This window comes from Astatotilapia calliptera, chromosome 8 (genome assembly GCF_964374335.1).
Source record: "Astatotilapia calliptera chromosome 8, fAstCal68.1, whole genome shotgun sequence".
Classification (NCBI taxonomy): Eukaryota; Metazoa; Chordata; class Actinopteri; order Cichliformes; family Cichlidae; genus Astatotilapia; species Astatotilapia calliptera.
This window is the reverse complement of record NC_137429.1, coordinates 7,114,191-7,133,280: the sequence shown is the minus strand read 5'-3', so window position 1 is coordinate 7,133,280 and position 19,090 is coordinate 7,114,191. Positions and strand designations below refer to the sequence as shown.

Genomic DNA, 19,090 nt, shown 5'->3' with positions numbered 1-19,090 from the left:
TAGTGTTTCTGTAATGTTTAAGTATTTTTTGCTAAATATATTCTTTCTGTTATCTTATACTATTTCTCCTAAATTCTTGTATTTTTGAGAAGTTATCATGTTTCTGGTAAGTTACAATATTTCTGCTAAATTCTGCTATGGTATTGTATTTCTGCCAAGTATTATGTTTCCTCTAAGATATTGCAGTTCTGCTAAGTTATTCCATTTTAGCAAACTTCTTTTGCTTCTGCAAAGTTTTTACAATTTCTGCAACTTTTCAGCTTTTTCAGCTACTTTTTGCATACAGCTTCAGCTTTAAGCATCCACACTGCATTTTCGCAGGAAATGCAAATTTTTCTAGTTAGTGTGAATGCTTGAAAAGCATTCACAGTATTGTTCTTCTAATCTTTATTATTATTATATTTTATTATTTTTCCGTACGTTTTTTGAAAGCCTACTCCTTCAAAACCGTTCAACTTAGAAAAACCATTCAAACATCGTTAGATTCCTATTCTTTTGGACAACATTGCTTCTATTTTTCTTATTTTTAACATTTATATTTTTAATTTTATTCAACTTTATTCAACAAAAATTTATAATGTATTTCAATGGGGAGACCCTTCAAATTCTCATTCAACTTACTCATTTTTAAACTCTTACTACTTCCACATACATTGACATAGAGCCACCATTCAAACTTTAAAACGAAGACAAGACATTCAACTATTGAACTTGTATTTATCTTTTCAATATCTATTATACTTTTTCTTCAGTTCCAGTTTAAGTTTCATGATGTTTTTTCACCCGTTTCAGAGTTTATAATGGGTGTGTATGGGACGGAATGTTGGGGCTAGAGTGAGGCAGCTCAACTGCTAGAGTGAGAGGAGCAAAAAAATTAATCTTAAAATCTTTTTTAAAACTGCTGCTGTGTCCACAGCGTTTGCTCTACAGGTATGATTTTACCCTCAAAACGTAGCCATGGCTGTCCTCTTTCATCCAATGTGTTTACTATTGTCCTAGGTGTTACGGTTCTTTCATAAATGTCACCAATGCACAGCCTCCTCCTTCCAACTCTTCCATAGACTCTAATGTTAAAATGGCTCAGAAGGTTCGTTTGAAAATCAGAAGAGCATGGTGTCTTTCCACTGTCACCACGTCCATATAATAAACTCCACAGGCATGAAAACTGAGAATTAGGTAGACTAGACATTGCTGTCGCTCACGGTGAAAGAATTTTGTCAATACGACTTTTACTTTTCATTTGGGAGCGATTTGTTTCGGCCTGACTTTTCTGTTCATTTTAAGCAGCAAAAGTGAGGCGCATGTCTGTGTGCGTGTGTATGGAGCCATTGGGTGCGGTCACTATAGCAACCAGGCTCACACCTGCCTGCTTAACGAGCTCTGCCTGCCACTCTGCCAAGATTCATCTTAAGCACTTCTCTTTCAACTGCTGCTGTGTCCACAGTGTTAAAGCCATCATTTTACCCTCAAAACGTCGCCATCGTTGTTCTTTTTCCAACATCTTGTCTTTCAAAGCTCAGAGATGTAAACTTTTTAAACTGTGTGGGTCCAAGTGGAGGGATCACATTTTAGTCATTCAGTGATTCAAAGAATATGACTTTTTAATATTCTTTCAGATGTTTTCTGACTCTAAATGTTCTTTTCTCATTTCTTAGGTTTTTCTAATTTACAATTAAAACATTTTCAGCTTTTTTCCAACTTCTTCTTCTGTGTAACCTTCAGCTTTTAGCAGTTCAGCACCTTTGTTTTCAGGTTAAATTCGTTTTTTTTTTTTGTTTTTTTTTTATCTCATTCAATATTTTTAACTCAAAATTCAGCAATTAATTCATTTCAGTGCATACATTCAGATTCAAGCATTCACACTGCAGTTTCTTCAGAAAATGCACTTTCTAGTTATATTTTATTTTTCCGTACGTTTTTTGAAAGCCTACTCCTTCAAAACCGTTCAACTTAGAAAAACCATTCAAACACCGTTAGATTCCTATTCTTTTGGACAACATTGCTTCTATTTTTCTCATTTTTAACATTTATATTTTTAATTTTATTCAACTTTATTCAACAAAAATTTCCCATGTATTTCAATGGGGAGACCCTTCAAATTCTCATTCAACTTACTCATTTTTAAACTCTTACTACTTCAACATACGTTCACATAGAGCCACCATTCAAACTTTAAAACGAAGACAAGACATTCAACTATTCAACTTGTATTTATCTTTTCAATATCTATTATACTTTTTCTTCAGTTCCAGTTTAAGTTTCATGATGTTTTTTCACCCGTTTCAGAGTTTATAATGGGTGTGTATGGGACGGAATGTTGGGGCTAGAGTGAGGCAGCTCAACTGCTAGAGTGAGAGGAGCAAAAAAATTAATCTTAAAATATTTTTTAAAACTGCTGCTGTGTCCGCAGCGTTTGCTCTACAGGTATGATTTTACCCTCAAAACGTAGCCATGGCTGTCCTCTTTCATCCAATGTGTTTACTATTGTCCTAGGTGTTATGGTTCTTTCATAAATGTCACCAATGCACAGCCTCCTCCCTCCAACTCTTCCATAGACTCTAATGTTAAAATGGCTCAGAAGGTTCGTTTGAAAATCAGAAGAGCATGGTGTCTTTACACTGTCACCACGTCCATATAATAAGCTCCACAGGCATGAAAACTGAGAATTAGGTAGACTAGACATGGCTGTCGCTCACGGTGAAAGAATTTTGTCAGTACGACATGTACTTTTCATTTGGGAGCGATTTGTTTCGGCCTGACTTTTCTGTTCATTTTAAGCAGCAAAAGTGAGGTGCATGTCTGTGTCGTGTGTATGGAGCCATTGGGTGCGGTCACTATAGCAACCAGGCTCACACCTGCCTGCTTAACGAGCTCTGCCTGCCACTCTGCCAAAATTCATCTTAAGCACTTCTCTTTCAACTGCTGCTGTGTCCACAGTGTTAAAGCCATCATTTTACCCTCAAAACGTCGCCATCGTTGTTCTCTTTCCAACATCTTGTCTTTCAAAGCTCAGACATTTAAACTTTTTAAACTGTGTGGATCCAAGTGGAGGGATCACATTTTAGTCATTCAGTGATTCAAAGAATATGACCTTTTAATATTCTTTCAGATGTTTTCTGACTCTAAATGTTCTTTTCTCATTTCTTAGGTTTTTCTAATTTACAATTAAAACATTTTCAGCTTTTTTCCAACTTCTTCTTCTGTGTAACCTTCAGCTTTTAGCAGTTCAGCACTTTTGTTTTCAGGTTAAATTCGGGGTTTTTTTTTTAATCTCATTCAAAATTTTTAACTTAAATTCAGTAATTATTTCATTTCAATGCATACATTCAGATTCAAGCATTCACACTGCAGTTTCTTCAGAAAATGCACTTTCTAGTTTCTTATGTTTTTCTGCTTTGTTTCTTTATCTCAAATATATAATTTTTTATTTGGAATTATATCGAAAATGAAATTTAAGCTCAAAATTATGTATCTTTGGAATTTTGGCAGTTTGGACTCAAGTGTTTATTGTTGCAAGTGTGAAATAAATCTCTGGATGTGATTTTTTTTTCCTTGGATTCCAAACATTTGCATACTGTAAAATCACTGTGGAATGCATTGACCCTGGCAGCTCATTTTCTCTGCCTCTCTGGCAGAGAGGTTTAAGTAAAGCCAGTTTATTCAAAACACATGAACTGCATTCAACAGACTAAGCCTCGGCTTCAGACTTGCAGTAAAGACGTCTTTTGATGTAGCCACATCAGTACACTGTGAATACAAACGTAGACACTTGCAAGAAGAAAAGTGTGGTCTGACATTTCCAACTTATCACATCAGGTATCAGGTTTCCTTTGTGTACACATGCAGTGGCTTGGTCTTTGGAAACAGCTTACTAAAATTGTCATGGACTCTGCTTTTATGTCATCGGCCAAAAGATTGCTTCTGATATCCTTCGTTCCTTGTGTAACCTTAATTTCTGCTCTCTCTATAACTCTGTGCAACCTTCAACATGTTGTTTAGATATTGGGTGAGCATAACAGGGCCATATCATAAACCAGCTTGTGTTCCATTGCAACCACTAAACATGAAATTTAGCTTTTTCACAGTCCCTGAGAGGAGTTATAACTAGATGGCAGTCCAAGCCAACAGACACTCATTATCCCCTGCAAAATGTGAGCTTTTGTGCGCAGCTTGTGTAGGAAAGACAACCCCGGCTATGTCATTCTTACTTCATGCTTTTATCGTTGACGAAAAACACCACACTAACTCGAACGCCTCCACAGAGCACCTTTTACACACTCGTAACTGTTAAAAGCTGCAGCTGCATAAGGATCAGTTACATTCTTTATCTCACCTTATAGAGATTTTCTGAGTGAGAACTATAAACCTTCAGGCTTGTGCTGCTCACGAGAGGCTTCTTGTGATTCTGTAGTCATGTTTTATCTCTTTTTTTGTCTCCAGCTTTGGCTTCAAATTAATTTTCTTGCAGCTGTTAACAGATGTTGAAAGAAAAGGGGGATTGTAATTATTAAACGTCTACAGAGGGGAGGTTACATAAAACACCAACGTAGTGAGAAAGCGGCCAAGACCATAAAGCCATTGTGCTCCAATGAAGAAAAATTACTGGCAGACGGATTTGAAAGCAATGGCCAAGAAATTTCTGGTTAAATCGCTAAATCTTATTTAGTGGTTAAGAAACATAAACACCTTTTAAAAGGGGTAAGAAAAAATGATTAATTAGCAATAAAGTTACGTAGTGAACACAAATGAAGGAGAAAAAGAACTCAAAACTGGACAAGAAACTCCTTTGGCTCCTTACTTCTGCCAAATGTTGGAAAAATTTGAAACTTTAAATTGTGAGTCACTAAAAAACCTCTTATTATAACCAAAAGGAAATACTTGAGAAACACATGTGTATCTTGGAGAACTTGTTAATTCATATCAGTCCATAAAGTCGCCATTATTTCTGAGAAAAGTTATCTGTGTTCGCTTCATTTTTACTCCTCCATATCAATTCCAGACTTTAAAAAATGCAAATCAGACATGTGAGTCTTCGCCAAACAGATGTGTCACAGTTAGTCTTGCTGCAATTGGAAGGAAAAAATATTACAGAAATGTTAAACATGGCAGACCCAGGCATGAATGTTTCTGGGTGACTTGTAATGCGTTTTACTTTGCGTCTGTCTATATGAAGCTGTATTTTGTTTTATACACTAAGGAATGTCAGTAGTCAAAAAACCACTTGCCTCACATGGGACAACGGTTTTCGATTCCCGACTCATCCAGCTTGGCACGTTAAAATAACGGCCCACACACTGAAACAATTATGGGAATAATGTGGGGTGTTTTAACAGCTGTAGACTGGGGGAGGGCAGGGCGAGAGGCTGCGGCATTCGATGAATCGAAATATGACAAGAGACAAGAGACCTGTCTTAATGCTTAGCAGCATCTCACTCACTGCTGGCACCAAAAAAACAGGTTCATTTTAATATGGAAAAATTTGGAAATGATAGATTGGTTGAGTTATTTCAACAGGGCACTGAGACATCTTTGGCTCAAAAGAAATGAGGTGGCCTGGATTTATTAATAGTTTTAATAAGTATATAAAGTCTTAGAAGTCTTAGAAGAAGTCTTAAAATACTTAGGGTTATAACCTTCTGTCTGAAGACATATATATGGTATTTTGATTTATAAGCCCTCTTTAGCTTTGCTGAATTTTATAGTGAGTTTCAGTTAAATGTAGAACCGTAAGACTCATAGAATATCTTCCAGTTTTGGTCTTTCGGTCTTGCTAATTCATTTATTCTGGCTTTTGTATTCCTGTAATTTATGTTCAGACCGACTCCACTGAAGCCAGCTGTATCACCTGAGTTCCCTGCCACTCTGCTTTCTCTCTTTTCTTTTGGCATTTTTCTTTTTAAACATGTTTTTACTATATATATATATATATATATATATATATATATATACACACACACACACACCTTTGGCTTTTCACTGTCATTGTATACTGTCTAACCAGACACGGTAAAAAAGTGAGCCTACAGATAGATACATTAGTGGCTAAAGGGAGAAAATACACGATGCTGTCAAAACTATTCACTCATCAATGAATACTACACAATAATGAACAACACACAAATAAACACAAACAAATAGGGTTTAATATGGGAAAGCCTGGCTTGCAGTCTCTGTTCTAATTCTTCCCAAAGGTGTTTTATCAGGTTGAGGTCAGGACTCTGTGCAGGTCAGTCAAGTTCTTCAACACCAAACTCGCTCATCCACGTCTTTATGAACCTTGCTTTGTGTAGTGGTGCACAATCATCTTGGAAAAGGAATGGGCCATCCCCAAACTATTCCCACAAACCAGAAGCATTAAATTATCCAAAGTGTCTGAGTATGCTGAAGCACTAAGAGTTCCTTTCAGTGGAACTCAGGGGGCCAACTCCTGAAAAACAACCCCACACCATAACCCACCCTCCACCAAACTTTCCAAGTATCCGACAACTGCCAGATAAACGGTCATCTATCAGATAGCCAAAAGCATGATCCACCACTCCAGAAAACACATCTCCAGTGGCAGCGTGCTTTACACCACTGGATCCAACACACATTGCACTTGGTGATATAAGGCTTGGATACAGCTGCTCAGCCATGGAAACCCATTCCATGAAGCTCTTTATACTCTGTTCATGAGCTAATCTGAAAGCCACATGAAGCCTGAAGTTCTGTATCTACTTACTCATCAAAAAGTAGGCGGCCTCTACACACTATGCACTTCACCATCTGCTGCCACCACAACCCAGTCTTTCACAAGTGTTTGTAGAAGTCTGCATACCTAGTTCATTTTATACACCTGAGGCCATGGAGGCGATTGGAATACCTGAACTGAATTATCTGGATGGGTGAGTGAATACTTTTGGAAATCATCATTAGTCATCTGAGAGAAAAGTCGAGGCAAAAATACATATTGCACCGGGTAGAGAGAAAGGAAAAATGGCAAAAGAATACTTGCGGATTTAATGAAAAAAAATTCTTAGGAAGAACTCTCATGCATGTATTTATACAGTATTGCAAGTAAGCATTTTCAAGCAAAGCAAATAAGCAGCAGTTTTTTCAAGCGGTTTGCCATTACATGGACATGGAACTAGGATTAACCTTCTCATTATCTTTTAGCAAGAAGTGATAAGGAAAAAATCCCAATATGTCTATTTCTGGCACAGTGCCATCTACACAAAGGCTTGGTGTTTGTCTTATGGGTGCAATGACTCTGCCAGCAAACATAAGTCAAACCTACACTCATTTTCTCAAACAAAATTATGCTTGATGTTTTGACTTGGGGTCTGCAGTGTGTTTCAAACACCAGTGTTAGCATGCAGCGTGACAGTTGTTGATAAAACAGCCTTTTTAGTCTTTCACCTCTACCCCTCAAGATTATCCTGACTGGTCTAAGAGTTTAACTCGCTCATTTCAAGTCAAAAGCTCACCTGCCATCAAGTTGCAAAAGCTCTTCTTTTATCAAACAACTACCCCTCTGGTGGCCATGGTACGCCTCTCACCACGAACCTCTGGGAAAAACACATAATACACACTCGATGACCCAAAACATCTGCTGCTAATATGGGTCAGTTTTATCCCCAGGTCTTTTAAAAAATAATCCCACGCATGACAACTTAGTAAAAAACACAAATGCATGAATCAACTGCCCTGCGTGTCATTTTCCAACACTTGTATCAACATGCTAAGGCACCTGCTGAGCTGTGAAGTGTCTAAACTAGAACACCCGTTGCTTCTTCTCAGCTCCAAAAATGGCTCTTCCTAGGCCAGGGTCAAACGAGGAGAGAGTGAGAAGCCCAGAGAGTATTTACTGTACAAACAACAGTCGAGTTATCGTGTCTGGAAAATGGTATTTGTTGTGACTGTTTTTTGCTGGGTTATAGGAAGTGTATTTAACTGCAGGACCAATCATCAGGGATTATTTTACAGGTTTCCTGAACTGCTTCAGTATTGTGGCAATTTATCTTGCTGCTAACGTGAGTTAGAAACGTGTTGCTGTGAAACAACCTCCTATAGAAGAGCCCCATCCATCAGATTTTCCATTTCAGAATCAAAATCCACCAATAAAGGCTCCCCTAAAAGTGTGCTCTCACTACACTGCTGGGGGCCTTTTCTTATCAGGTACCGTAACAGTGAGAGCCCTGTCTCTGTTGGAGAGAAAACATCTGTACTTGACATGACCAAGTGGCTAATTGTTTGTCAGGCTTTGAAGTTGAACTATGAAGATGAAGCACTGATATAGATGTCCATCAGCCATCCCAAACTTTCTGCCGCTGTCAGTGTGGTTTAAAACAGCGGTCCCCAACCCCCGGGCCTCGGACCGGTACCGGTCCGTGAGTCGTTTGGTACCAAGCCGTGAGAGTTGAGGCTCAGGTGTGAAAATGTATGGTTTTCTGGGTTTTTATCGGTTTTCGGCATTCTTTTGTTGTCATTTTTATTGTTAACTCGGTTTTCCTGGGTCTTTTCACATGTGTTATGAATAAATCTTCTTTTTTCGGTACTAGTTTTATTTTGTTGTATTTATCCGAGACACCTTAAAGGCCGGTCCGTGAAAATATTGTCGGGCATAAACTGGTCCGTGGCGCAAAAAAGGTTGGAGACCGCTGGTTTAAAAAATTTGAGCTGTAAATAGAAACAGTTGGTATTGCAACCAGCCACCACTCACGTACTCACTGAAGCAGAACTGCATCCAGCACAAGACCTCTAATCCTCCACTGCAGCTCTGGGCTCACTTAAGTGTATTATTCTTCTTCTGTGGTGCATGAAGACCTTTGTAGTCTGTGTTACAATTAATTTTCTATTCGTCTTGTGGCAGGAAGTAGACCCAGATGCCATTTTTCCTAAACTCTTCCTCTGTGAATTGATTTCTTGTTCCAAGGTGCCACTCCACCCCCTCTCCCCAGACAATATTGCGTCTACTGACCTCTAAATAGAGAAGTTTTATGCAGTTGACCTTTGACTTTTACGTCTCTGCATTTATGTCTGAGAAAATAGTGAAATTATGACACTTAACACTGTCGCCTACAAGTGTCTGGAACAGCTCTGTGAAGACTGAGGGCCATTGAGATCGCAGGTCAATTCAAGACACCTTTCACTTTGGTTTAATAACCGTGTACTGAAACGCAATCGCGCTGACATGCAATGTAAGCCCACATAGAAGTGGGCTGGGAATCCTATTCAGTGGTTGCAGAGGCTATTTACACTAATATACACATGAAGCTTGCAGTAATTTAAAGATGTCTCTCATCAGTTCCTTAAGTTAACACAAACCACCTTACCAGAGACTGAGAGTCAGTTAAAAACACACAAATTGACTGGCTGACACACACAGGCTTGAAGATTTCTATAAATGGAGACAGTTGGCCCCCCAGAGGACGAGCGCCATAAATCAGTGGTACCTTAAAATACTAGTAAACGTAATACATGCTATAGCCTCTGCTGTTAAAGCAGTAGTGTGTTTAATTAAAGCTGTTTCTGTTTGTTTTGCATTTGTCTTTAGTATAAAGTAGAACTTGCAGAGGTAAAATAATCTCTTTGCAATTATCACAATACATTCCAGATGTCACGTTATAACAGCAGATGGTCTCGGAGGACAATCAGTCAATTCATAAATGGGAAACAAAAACGTTTCAACTTAATTAGACACACAAAAAATTTAGAGCGAGGAGTGGGGAAAAAAGTATCTGCGTCTTTTACAGTCCAACTGTATAATGACCGTTTAAATGGAGTGACCGGTACATGAGGTGTCGCTCATATCACTGCACTACGACATGTGTTAGCACTGAGCCCTCTGTGAGTAACAACTTTGCACAATCATCTGTTGGGGTTTAGCCTTGTATATGAGAAGCCAGAAGCCAGCAGTAGCCTCTTTGATCATCTTCCTGATGTGCGGTCACAGCGGTTTCACCCTACTCTCTTTTGGCTCAATCAAGGGGGCCTTGATATCCGCATGTTCCAACATCCAGAAAACAAGAACCTGCTTACTGAGGAGGCACCGCAGAGAAGCAGTCAATGAGCAATCAGATTCCCTCTTATCTATTTGGCTTGGCTGGATGCGGCTGTTAATCAGTCCCATATCTCAGTAATGGTGTTCCTGTTAATTGCCTCCCTTCACTGTGGCTGTATTCCCTTTCGCTTATGATCTCTATCTGCAAATGAGGTCAGAAAGGCATATGGATCTTGTTTCCAGCCTGGCTTTGTTGGATGCTAACAGGGGACGGTTGGAAAGAGTGCTGGCCGTGTGGCCTGGCATTTAAAGCTGTCCTGAGATCAAGGCACTTGTCATCGCTCCCATGTGTTGATGTCACTACTCTGTTGGAACTTGAACTTATTCATAAAGATCCTTGTTTAACCCCAAATTTCATTCTCCAACAACTTTTCTTTTCTTCCTTTTTTTTTCTTTAGATTCAGCAGTACATGGTTGTATGTCACTTGGAAACCATTTTCATCATGACTCAGTTCCCCATGAGAATGACGTGATTTGCATATTCATTGAGCTTTTGCATCTGATGCCCATATTGCTAGACTTAGTAACGCAGCGATATCTGACTGGCTCCGGGGCAAGGCAGCCACCCGTCTGAGTTACATGCAAATACAAAAGTAAAGCAGATTGTTATTTTCTTAATCACATTCTGTACCATGACTGACTTGGCCTGCAAAGATGGTACTATTCAAGATGAAGTTGGAAGCTCAAACCTGCCGCTGACACAGCATGACAACATTTGAAAAATTTATTTGACAAATGAACTATGATGCAAATATGCACCTTTGGAGATGCAGATCCATGTAGACTGATGTCAGCTGGGGCACACTGAATTGCCTTTTGTTGCCTTCTCCCCCACTTCCAACCCTTCCAACCTTTTTTTTTTTCTTTTAACTTTGAGCGTCTTACATGTCATTTCTTTCCCTCTTCTCCTCGTGCATAAATAAACCTGTGCCCTCCTCTCCCCAAGCAAACTCTAGGGCTAGCTCAAAGGTCTGGGAGCATTCCTACATGAAGACTTTTCTCTTTTCTAACTTTGTTTTGATTTTATGCTTGTTATCCACCCCTACAGCTCTGACACTCCTCAACAAGAGGCTCCGTACCTGATGAAACAAAAGGGGGGTTGTGCTGCCTGATGAACCTAAACTCAGCTTGTGGGGGTTCGGTTAAGCGCAGCAGGAAAAACGAAGGGAGCGCCATTCTCCCCAGTTCTCTGCAGACCAAATCAAATTATCTGCAGTGCGCTCATGAAAGAAGAGATTCCCCAAAGTGTTACTAAGACCGTTCTCCTCATAACCCCTTTGTTATTCAAAGGTGCCCAGCTGTTGTGCCGCTGCTCTTAAACCAGAGGGCCTTCTCTCTCTGATCTTCAGCCCTCGTGACTTCCAATGATGCCCTCGAGGCACCATGGCCTAGAGGGCAGGTGGCAGGGTGAAAGGTCTCTCTGGATAGGACAAACCCAGCTCACTCAGCTGGTTTACCTCTGTAGCTTCTGTAGTGCTTCAAAAGACTACAAAGATATGTTGCTTAATTTTATTTATTTATTCTTTTTGAGACAGATAAACTAAAATGGCCAGTGGTGATGTGAGTGACAGGTGAAAGTATAATAAGCTGCTGGAATCTGAGAATTTCATAGTTTCACTGGTTTCTATTCCTTGTAAAAACTAAACTACTATTAAAACGTCTACATTTTTGACACAGTCTAAGTACAAAACCAAATTAAACTTAGAAATAATCCCTCTTCTCATTAACTCAACCTTCATAAAAAGTATGCAAAAACTGAAAATTTTCTAAAGGAAACAAAATGTAATTATTTAAGAAAGTTAAAGTGATGATAAATGTAATTGTTACAAAAAACTCAAGCATACTGCAGAACCATACGCCTTTGTCACTGTTCAACCACCTATCACATGATACAATACTGACCTCTAGTGGAATTTTAATGAAACAACATATTTCAAGGTAAGGTTCATTGGATAAACAAATCTGCAAAGCATGCATTGTGCAGTGCTCAACATTTATTGATGCACATTTTGTAATGTATGCCTCTTGGACAGTTTTTGGTCAGTGCTTTGTGTGACCTCCCTCTTTGCTTCCACCAGTGTCACTGAGCAGTCCGAATCCTTTCCACTTAAAGAGTTAATCCTGGATAAACTGGGACTAGTTTTTATGTAACATTTTGGATTTATTTGTAATCTTATGAAGATGTATTGATAAGTCTATGGCCACCTTTTTATTGGCCTGAGTGTGTAAAGACTATAGGGTTCTTTTTGTGTCCCTAGGGGCAGTGGAAACCTGTCTGCCTTGTGGTTTGTTTGTCATATGTTCAGTGATAGTTCGTTTCACAACTGGGACACAGGTCTTGGCCCTGCTGGGATGACCATCATGCGTTTCCTGCAGTGAGCACATGTGCATGCTCTGTTTTGGAGATGAGTGCAGAGAAGCCTTAGCTGTGTGAGGACCCCACAAATCTCTCAGTCTAGCCTTGCTCTCCATGTTGATGCTGACTTCTTCCGTGCACTGAGACTTCAGGATAGTGTTAACCCGGAGGTGGATGCAGTCCCGTGTCAGAGGATGATGAAGGCCTCTCTTCTTTATCCGTTCAGTTGCAGCCTTCTCGCTAAGCTTCACTGACTGTTTAGCAATCTCACTGCACACTCTGGCTGTGAAGAAAAAAAATCCACTTACAACACAAATCAACTAATTTTAAAGTATATTTTTTCTTCCACCTTGAGCATGCTTACGTTGTATTTGGCATTTAATGGGGGAGGACAGGATGCGGGTCCGGTGAAGCCGCTCACCTCTCTCTGGCTTCATACAGTCATGGCTGTGAATCTTTTGGGTGGTTGAAGGCAACTGTGCCACGTGATCTCCCGCAGGAGCGGAAAGAGGAAACTTTCTGAGAGAAGCTGCAGATTTCTCAGAAACCAAACTATCCTGTGGCATCACATCACAGTGGTCTCCCCGTGAGGAACTGGCATAATCCCAGAACACTTTGGCAAACTGGAAGAGCTTCACGCTGTATATCGTGTTCACTAATATACTAAGGAACATTAGTGAGACAAAGTATAAAATCAAGCTAGAGATCGCACTAAGAAAAATTGTGTAATAAGAAAAAATAATCAAGCTCATGCGAGTCATCTGACTCACCTTTGGTCAAGGAAGTGCAGGGACAGGAGACGACCTGTTCCGGTCTCTGCTGTGATCTCTCTTAAACAATCACCAGTGAGGAAATTAAATATGCGAATCTTTCCGTCCACACAGCCAGTAATAACACGAAGGTAGAGCAGCGTAAGAGATTTTACCTCCCTGCAGAACAATCAGAAGATCCTGTATTCCTAGTAAGATCCCATTTAAATTGTTCTACATGGCAGCTTCAGAGGTTACATGCTTACTTTTGGTGGCTGAATGTTATAAGACACTCCTCAACATTATGGTTGATGCTCCACACCATGACATTGCCAGTGCAGTCTCCAGATAGAAGGTGCCAGTCGTCAAGGAACAGGCACTTCACTGCACTCCTGTGGGCATCAATTGTCTTGTGGAAGATGGGACATTCATGAACAACATATGGAAAAACGGAAATGTTTCATCAGCTTCAGACAACACGAAGTGTTCTGTATTTGATTTTCCACAAATGTTTCTCACCCGGAGGAGTGCTGCATTTTCCATGTCCCATATTTTAACAAGGCCCTGTTTACAGCTGCTGTAGATAGTAGTTTTGCTGACCTTTACACATAGGACAGGACTGGGGTGCTTGAAATTAAAACCATTAAAAGGCTTCCCGGTCTGCAGACACCACACTGGCAAAGCAATGGTTCATTTCAGCTTGCTTACATATGAAAATGTTAACAGGAAGTTTTTTTTCTGAGGGTAAAAACATGACAATATACATACATTACACTGATTTCAATACACACATTTCCATTCACAGGACAGATGTAAACGATAAAAATAATGGGAGAAAGATTCAGGAAAAGCTAACCTATAAAAACTGTTTTCAGCAGTTCTTTAAAAGAAACCGCAGCTCACAGACCCTGATCAGCTGATCCACTGCTGTTTTAAGGTCTCAGTAGCTCTGCTATGTACACAGCAGCCCAGCCGTGGAAGGTTTGATATGTTATAAATAAAAATTTAAAATGGACTGAAATTCACTGGAAACTCGTAAAGGAGAGCGAGAATGAGAGTGACATGCCAGCGCTGGCTAGCAGCTTAGATGCTGCATTATTGTCCAGTTGAAGATGGGTATAATTAAAAGAAACACTGACAGTATTTTAGATGACATATAATCTTTTCTCCATAATTATGAGTGCAGGTATGTCTTAAATGGTTGGTTTGCATTTGGGTTTATCCAAAATACCTAAAAGAAACTCACTGATTAAGATAAGACATATGAATTGCTTCTTAGAAAAGACAATTTCTCAACAGGAAAATGAAAATATGTGATAAGTGTGTTTTTTGTTTTTTCTATTAAAGACAACGTGTGGTTATATTTACTCATGTAAATGTGAGCTCATGTAAAGATGGTGTATACCGATCAGTGGCCGCTTACCTTTAACTGCACAGTCTTTAGCTCCTGAGACAAGTTTATCAGCATCAGCATCCAGACAGTTGACGGTGCCAGTGTGACCGTACAGCGCCATGTCACACCGGTCTGTCTTCAAGTTCCAACACCTGAAAGTGTGATGACAGGAAAACTTCAAAACACAATCAATTAAATCAGATTCATTCATGCAAATGCATTGTCGTCAGCATCTTCTGCATAATCAATTATTACCTACTCACAGAATTCTACTCATAAATTAGATGATTTTTCACCTGATACTTGTGTCAAAGCTCGCGGTTATCAGCAGATCTCTGTCCTCACAGAGCAGCACTGCCCGAATGCTTCCAACGTGTCCTTTCAGCACCGACACGTCTTCTGTTTCTGATGACACATAAAACAGACGCACCAAACGGTCCTTTGAGCCGGTGGCCAGCAGCAGTCCTCCTCTATAGTCCAACACCCGATAAGGATCTTCGCTGCAAAAACACATAAGTGCACACCTCTGAATCACATCAGCTGTACCAGTAGAAACGTTTTCTCATTCCTGTTTTCAGAGTTTATTTGGGCACTATGAAAAATATAATAAAATAAAATACAGGGAAATCAACACTCACTTGTCCAGCAGCACTTTGGTAAAATATGCACCGCAGTAAACATTTCGCTCTTCCATTTGCACTGCTGTGGTTCTGATGTTTGCATAAGCAGAGTTAAATGGCTTGAGCTGCAGAACCAATCGAATAAACACACAATCACTGTGTTGAATATTCCGGCTGATTCCAAAAGCTGATGTTTACTGTGTAGATGGTACGACTCTGTGAAACCTTGTGGACAGTAGAATAAATATCTTCTTCCTTGTCATCCTTTACTGGTACAGGGATTTCAACAATGTTTGCATAAGTAGGACTCACAAAATTAACACTGCTGGACCCCTGTAACAGAAAAAAAAAGATTAGCACTGATCAGATTTTTTAAAATTATTCTAAAGAAGTCAGATTTTTTTTAAGTATTTTCATTAATTAAAACCACTATAAATATTTATATAATTTAATGTGAAAAAAAAATCTCAACCTCTATCATGGGAATAATTTGGCCCTGAAAATTTCTTCTGAATTTCATTTCCTCCATGGTTTCCTTCGCAAGTAGCTCCCAGTATTGACAAACTGCCGTGCAATGAATCAAAGTATGCTCACCTAACATTCCTACAAAACACACATACGGCATTGCACCTTTTCAATTTAACATTTACTGTATATTTAGTAAATGCAGACATAAGTGACATTGAAATTTTTACTTTAAGGACATATCGGCACACTTCACAAATTCAGGCTGCAGTAGTACAGTAGTATGCAAAGACTTGCCTAATATCCTCTTGGACAGATCAACAGGTAGGCAGCTTATGAAGTCTCTGTGTCGGCTGACCCCAGACACAGACTTGGAGGATCCCGGCACTACCATTAGAGCAGGGTCCTCAGACTCCTCCTGATTGTCATGATTGTTATTGTGGTTACTTACTGAAAAGATAAGACATACCTTATAGATCCCAAAAACTAGGAAATTAATTTGTTGGTGTGTCCCAAAATTAAATATAACATAATAAAATAATTAGTTATATCACAATAAAATAAAACACAGTTTTTCAGGATTGGGCTAATCTGAATACAATAAAATAAATAAATAGGTAAAATCTAATACTATAGAAATTACAGTTTAATAAAGTAAATATATCAATAATTTGAAATCCATATAAAATGTAATAACTAAATCTAAATCATCAATAAAAACAGAATTAAATAAAATCAGTATATGATCCAAGAAGATGGCTCAGGGGGGTGCCTATTGTAATACGATACTAGTAACAGTTCAACTCAAAATTGCAAATGGGTTTAATTTCCTCAAGCATTATCAAATCATCTTCTTTTTCTGCAAATCATCTCAACTCTCTCTCTCCGTGTCCTCCTTCACTACAAATATGAATCTCCTCTGTGGTCTTCCTCTTTTCCTCTGCCTAGCAGCTCCATATTCAACATCTTTGTCCAATAAAACCCTCCTCTCTACATGTACATACCCTCTCAGCCTTCTTTTGTTTCCACAGTGCTTCACCTTAGCTGGACCAACCCACCAATTGGCCCAGATGGCATATTTGTAGAGGAATGTTTATTAAATGGCTCCAAATGGCAGTGATGTGATTAGACTTCTGTTAAGTAAGGTAACCCTGAGCTAAATGATAACTATATGGAGACTAACACTGGAGTCATTATGGGAGAAGACAACCCTTGTAACGCAAAGCTTATAGAACAAGAATTTGCTTTTACTATAATTGTGTGTGTATATTCTATAACTGTATATGTGTCGTTGGTGGCCTCTAGTGGTCCGTAGCGGGAATTGCAGTGCAGTGGAAACCAAGTCCTTTCCCACTCCTGAGATCTTACCATTAAACTCCAGGAATCCACTTTTCTGTCTGATCAGGAGCACGTTGGTTAAGTTGGCGACCATCCGTAAAAGTTCGGAGTCACACAGTGAAAAAATACGGCAAACGTAGCTTGACTTGACCCAGTCCGGACTGCTGCTGAACCACTTCCAGATTTCCTTCACGTTCACTCCCAGGGGTTTTCCATCATGACCTTGGTGGGAAAAGCGTAAGGGGTGTTCCTGAGGTGTGATGGGGCTTCTTGACCTAGCGTAGGTGTGCAGCGTCCACGACGTCGCGCCACTCAGCACACCTTGGATGTTCTCGAGGACTTGGACGCTCCTGCAGCGTAAAAGGAGCGTCAGCGCGAACCTCCTCTTGAACTCATCCGACACCTTCCACAGACACCGACTGGAACCCGGAGGACTGGGGGCAAAGACGCAGGTCGGACATATACCGCACATACTGACGCATCCCTCCGCTTTTTTGGTGCTGAAAGACTTCGAGGCATTAACAGACTTCATGTCGACGCTTTCAGTAGTTTCCTTTACATTCACCACGTCCGCGCCAGGCAACATTTTTTTCGTCTTTAAACATCACAACGAACACAAACATGCAGTGACAATTCAACTGGTTGCCATGCAACAAGTTCAGCGTGTCGGCAGCTGAATGGATGCTCGCGCGGGATTGTAGGCGAGACAGTTTATTAGGTACATAAGGTCACTAAATCCAAGGGCCTTTAAGATTTAAATGCTTAGTGTGTCCTGGACTGATTTACAGAGGTGTTGGATTCTTATTCTTATTCGTATTCTTATTGCTGTTCCTGCTGTGTTGGTTGTTTTCCTTTCAGAAACATAAGGTAAAATAATAGGATAAAATGTACTTTTCTTATCCCAGACGTTGGCAAATTACCGTTTTACAGCATTCAAAACAAAAATTGGTTAAACAAATTATAACTATTCAGTAAAATGAATTGTAATATGACAAAGGAAATGGCTTGATTAAACATGAAAAGAAGCTCAATTAAATTTGAATATAAAAAACAACAGGAAAACATAATGTGAAATCAAAGTAAAAAAAATAAGAAATGAAATAAAACTCTGTAAAATGCAAATATTTTAGTTTAATAATAAAATGAAGTGTCTTTATAAAGAAAATTAGCTCAAATTAAATCAAGGGTGGTACAGTGACGGTGGCTGGGTGGTTTTGTGTGGAGTTTCTCACCATCCAAAGACATACATGCGATTAGGATAAGGTGATTAAGTTAAGGTGGTTTTAATTTGCGTGTGAAAGGCTGCCTGCCTCTATTTGTTTTGTTTGTTTGTTTGTTTGTTTGTTTGTTTGTTTGTTTGTTTGTTTGTTTGTTTGTTTGTTTGTTTGTTTGTTTGTTTGTTTGTTTGTTTGTTTGTTTGTTTGTTTGTTTGTTTGTTTCCAAACAAACACATTCAGAAATAAATAAGCATAATCAAAAAAGTGTCCAAGTGTATTGAACTCTTGTGATAATGTTTTTCACAGTGTCAAATACATCTTCAAAGATTAATAAAGTTTTTTTTCCGCAAAAAAAATAGTGTAAAAAAATGTAGAGAACCCAGAGGGGTATACCACAGAAAAGGAGGAGGGAACCTAAAATTAAAAAAATGTATTTTCACTCTTAATATAGTCTACAGTATACACACACTATATACACACTCGTGCCCTTTCGCACCAGGTTCGGTCACCTGAGATCACCTAGCTGCCTCTATAATTCAAACTTCCATAATATGGCTCAGGATCAAATGTTAATGTCAAATGTTAAGGGCATGAAATGGTTAATCTTAAGGTGAGCTTTGCAGTCTCTTTCAGAGGAAAACAAAAATACTCGTGCGCCGCCCGGGAATCGAACCCGGGTCGCAAGAATGGGAATCTTGCATGATACCACTACACCAGCGGCGCCGTTGTTAGCGGGGCTGATAGAAAGCAATTTATCGGCGTGAAGCTTGGTCGAGTTTTGGACCATTATGTGTACTTTTGTTTATGGATGCTCGCCTTATATATTACTGATATGTGAAAACGATAAAAGGAAGCGATAGTAGAAGAACAGCACATATTTGAAAAACGTTGCCACTTTTATTTAAAAAGA

General features: G+C 39.3%; 1 protein-coding gene and 1 non-coding gene across 3 annotated transcripts; both read right to left on the bottom strand.

The window, feature by feature from the left end:
- Window positions 1-11,546: 11,546 nt before the first annotated feature.
- fbxw10 (F-box and WD repeat domain containing 10) lies at window positions 11,547-17,556 on the bottom strand. 2 transcript variants are annotated; one of them, XM_026177650.2, is made up of 12 exons: window positions 16,994-17,556; window positions 15,923-16,075; window positions 15,633-15,763; window positions 15,386-15,493; window positions 15,179-15,285; window positions 14,837-15,040; window positions 14,571-14,692; window positions 13,667-13,821; window positions 13,414-13,556; window positions 13,169-13,327; window positions 12,763-13,061; window positions 11,547-12,681 (listed from the first exon to the last, which is right to left on the bottom strand). In XM_026177650.2, the coding sequence occupies exons 1-12, from the start codon at window positions 17,547-17,549 to the stop codon at window positions 12,275-12,277; spliced, it is 2,544 nt and encodes an 847-aa protein (XP_026033435.2). In that variant the 5' UTR covers window positions 17,550-17,556; the 3' UTR covers window positions 11,547-12,274. The 2 variants fall into 2 exon arrangements, with proteins under 2 accessions (XP_026033435.2, XP_026033436.1); XM_026177651.2 differs by having other exon boundaries at window positions 12,820-13,061.
- A 1,276-nt stretch (window positions 17,557-18,832) lies between these two features.
- Window positions 18,833-18,903, bottom strand: trnag-ccc (transfer RNA glycine (anticodon CCC)). The gene has a single exon. It is a non-coding gene; the product is annotated as a tRNA-Gly (tRNA).
- Window positions 18,904-19,090: the final 187 nt, after the last annotated feature.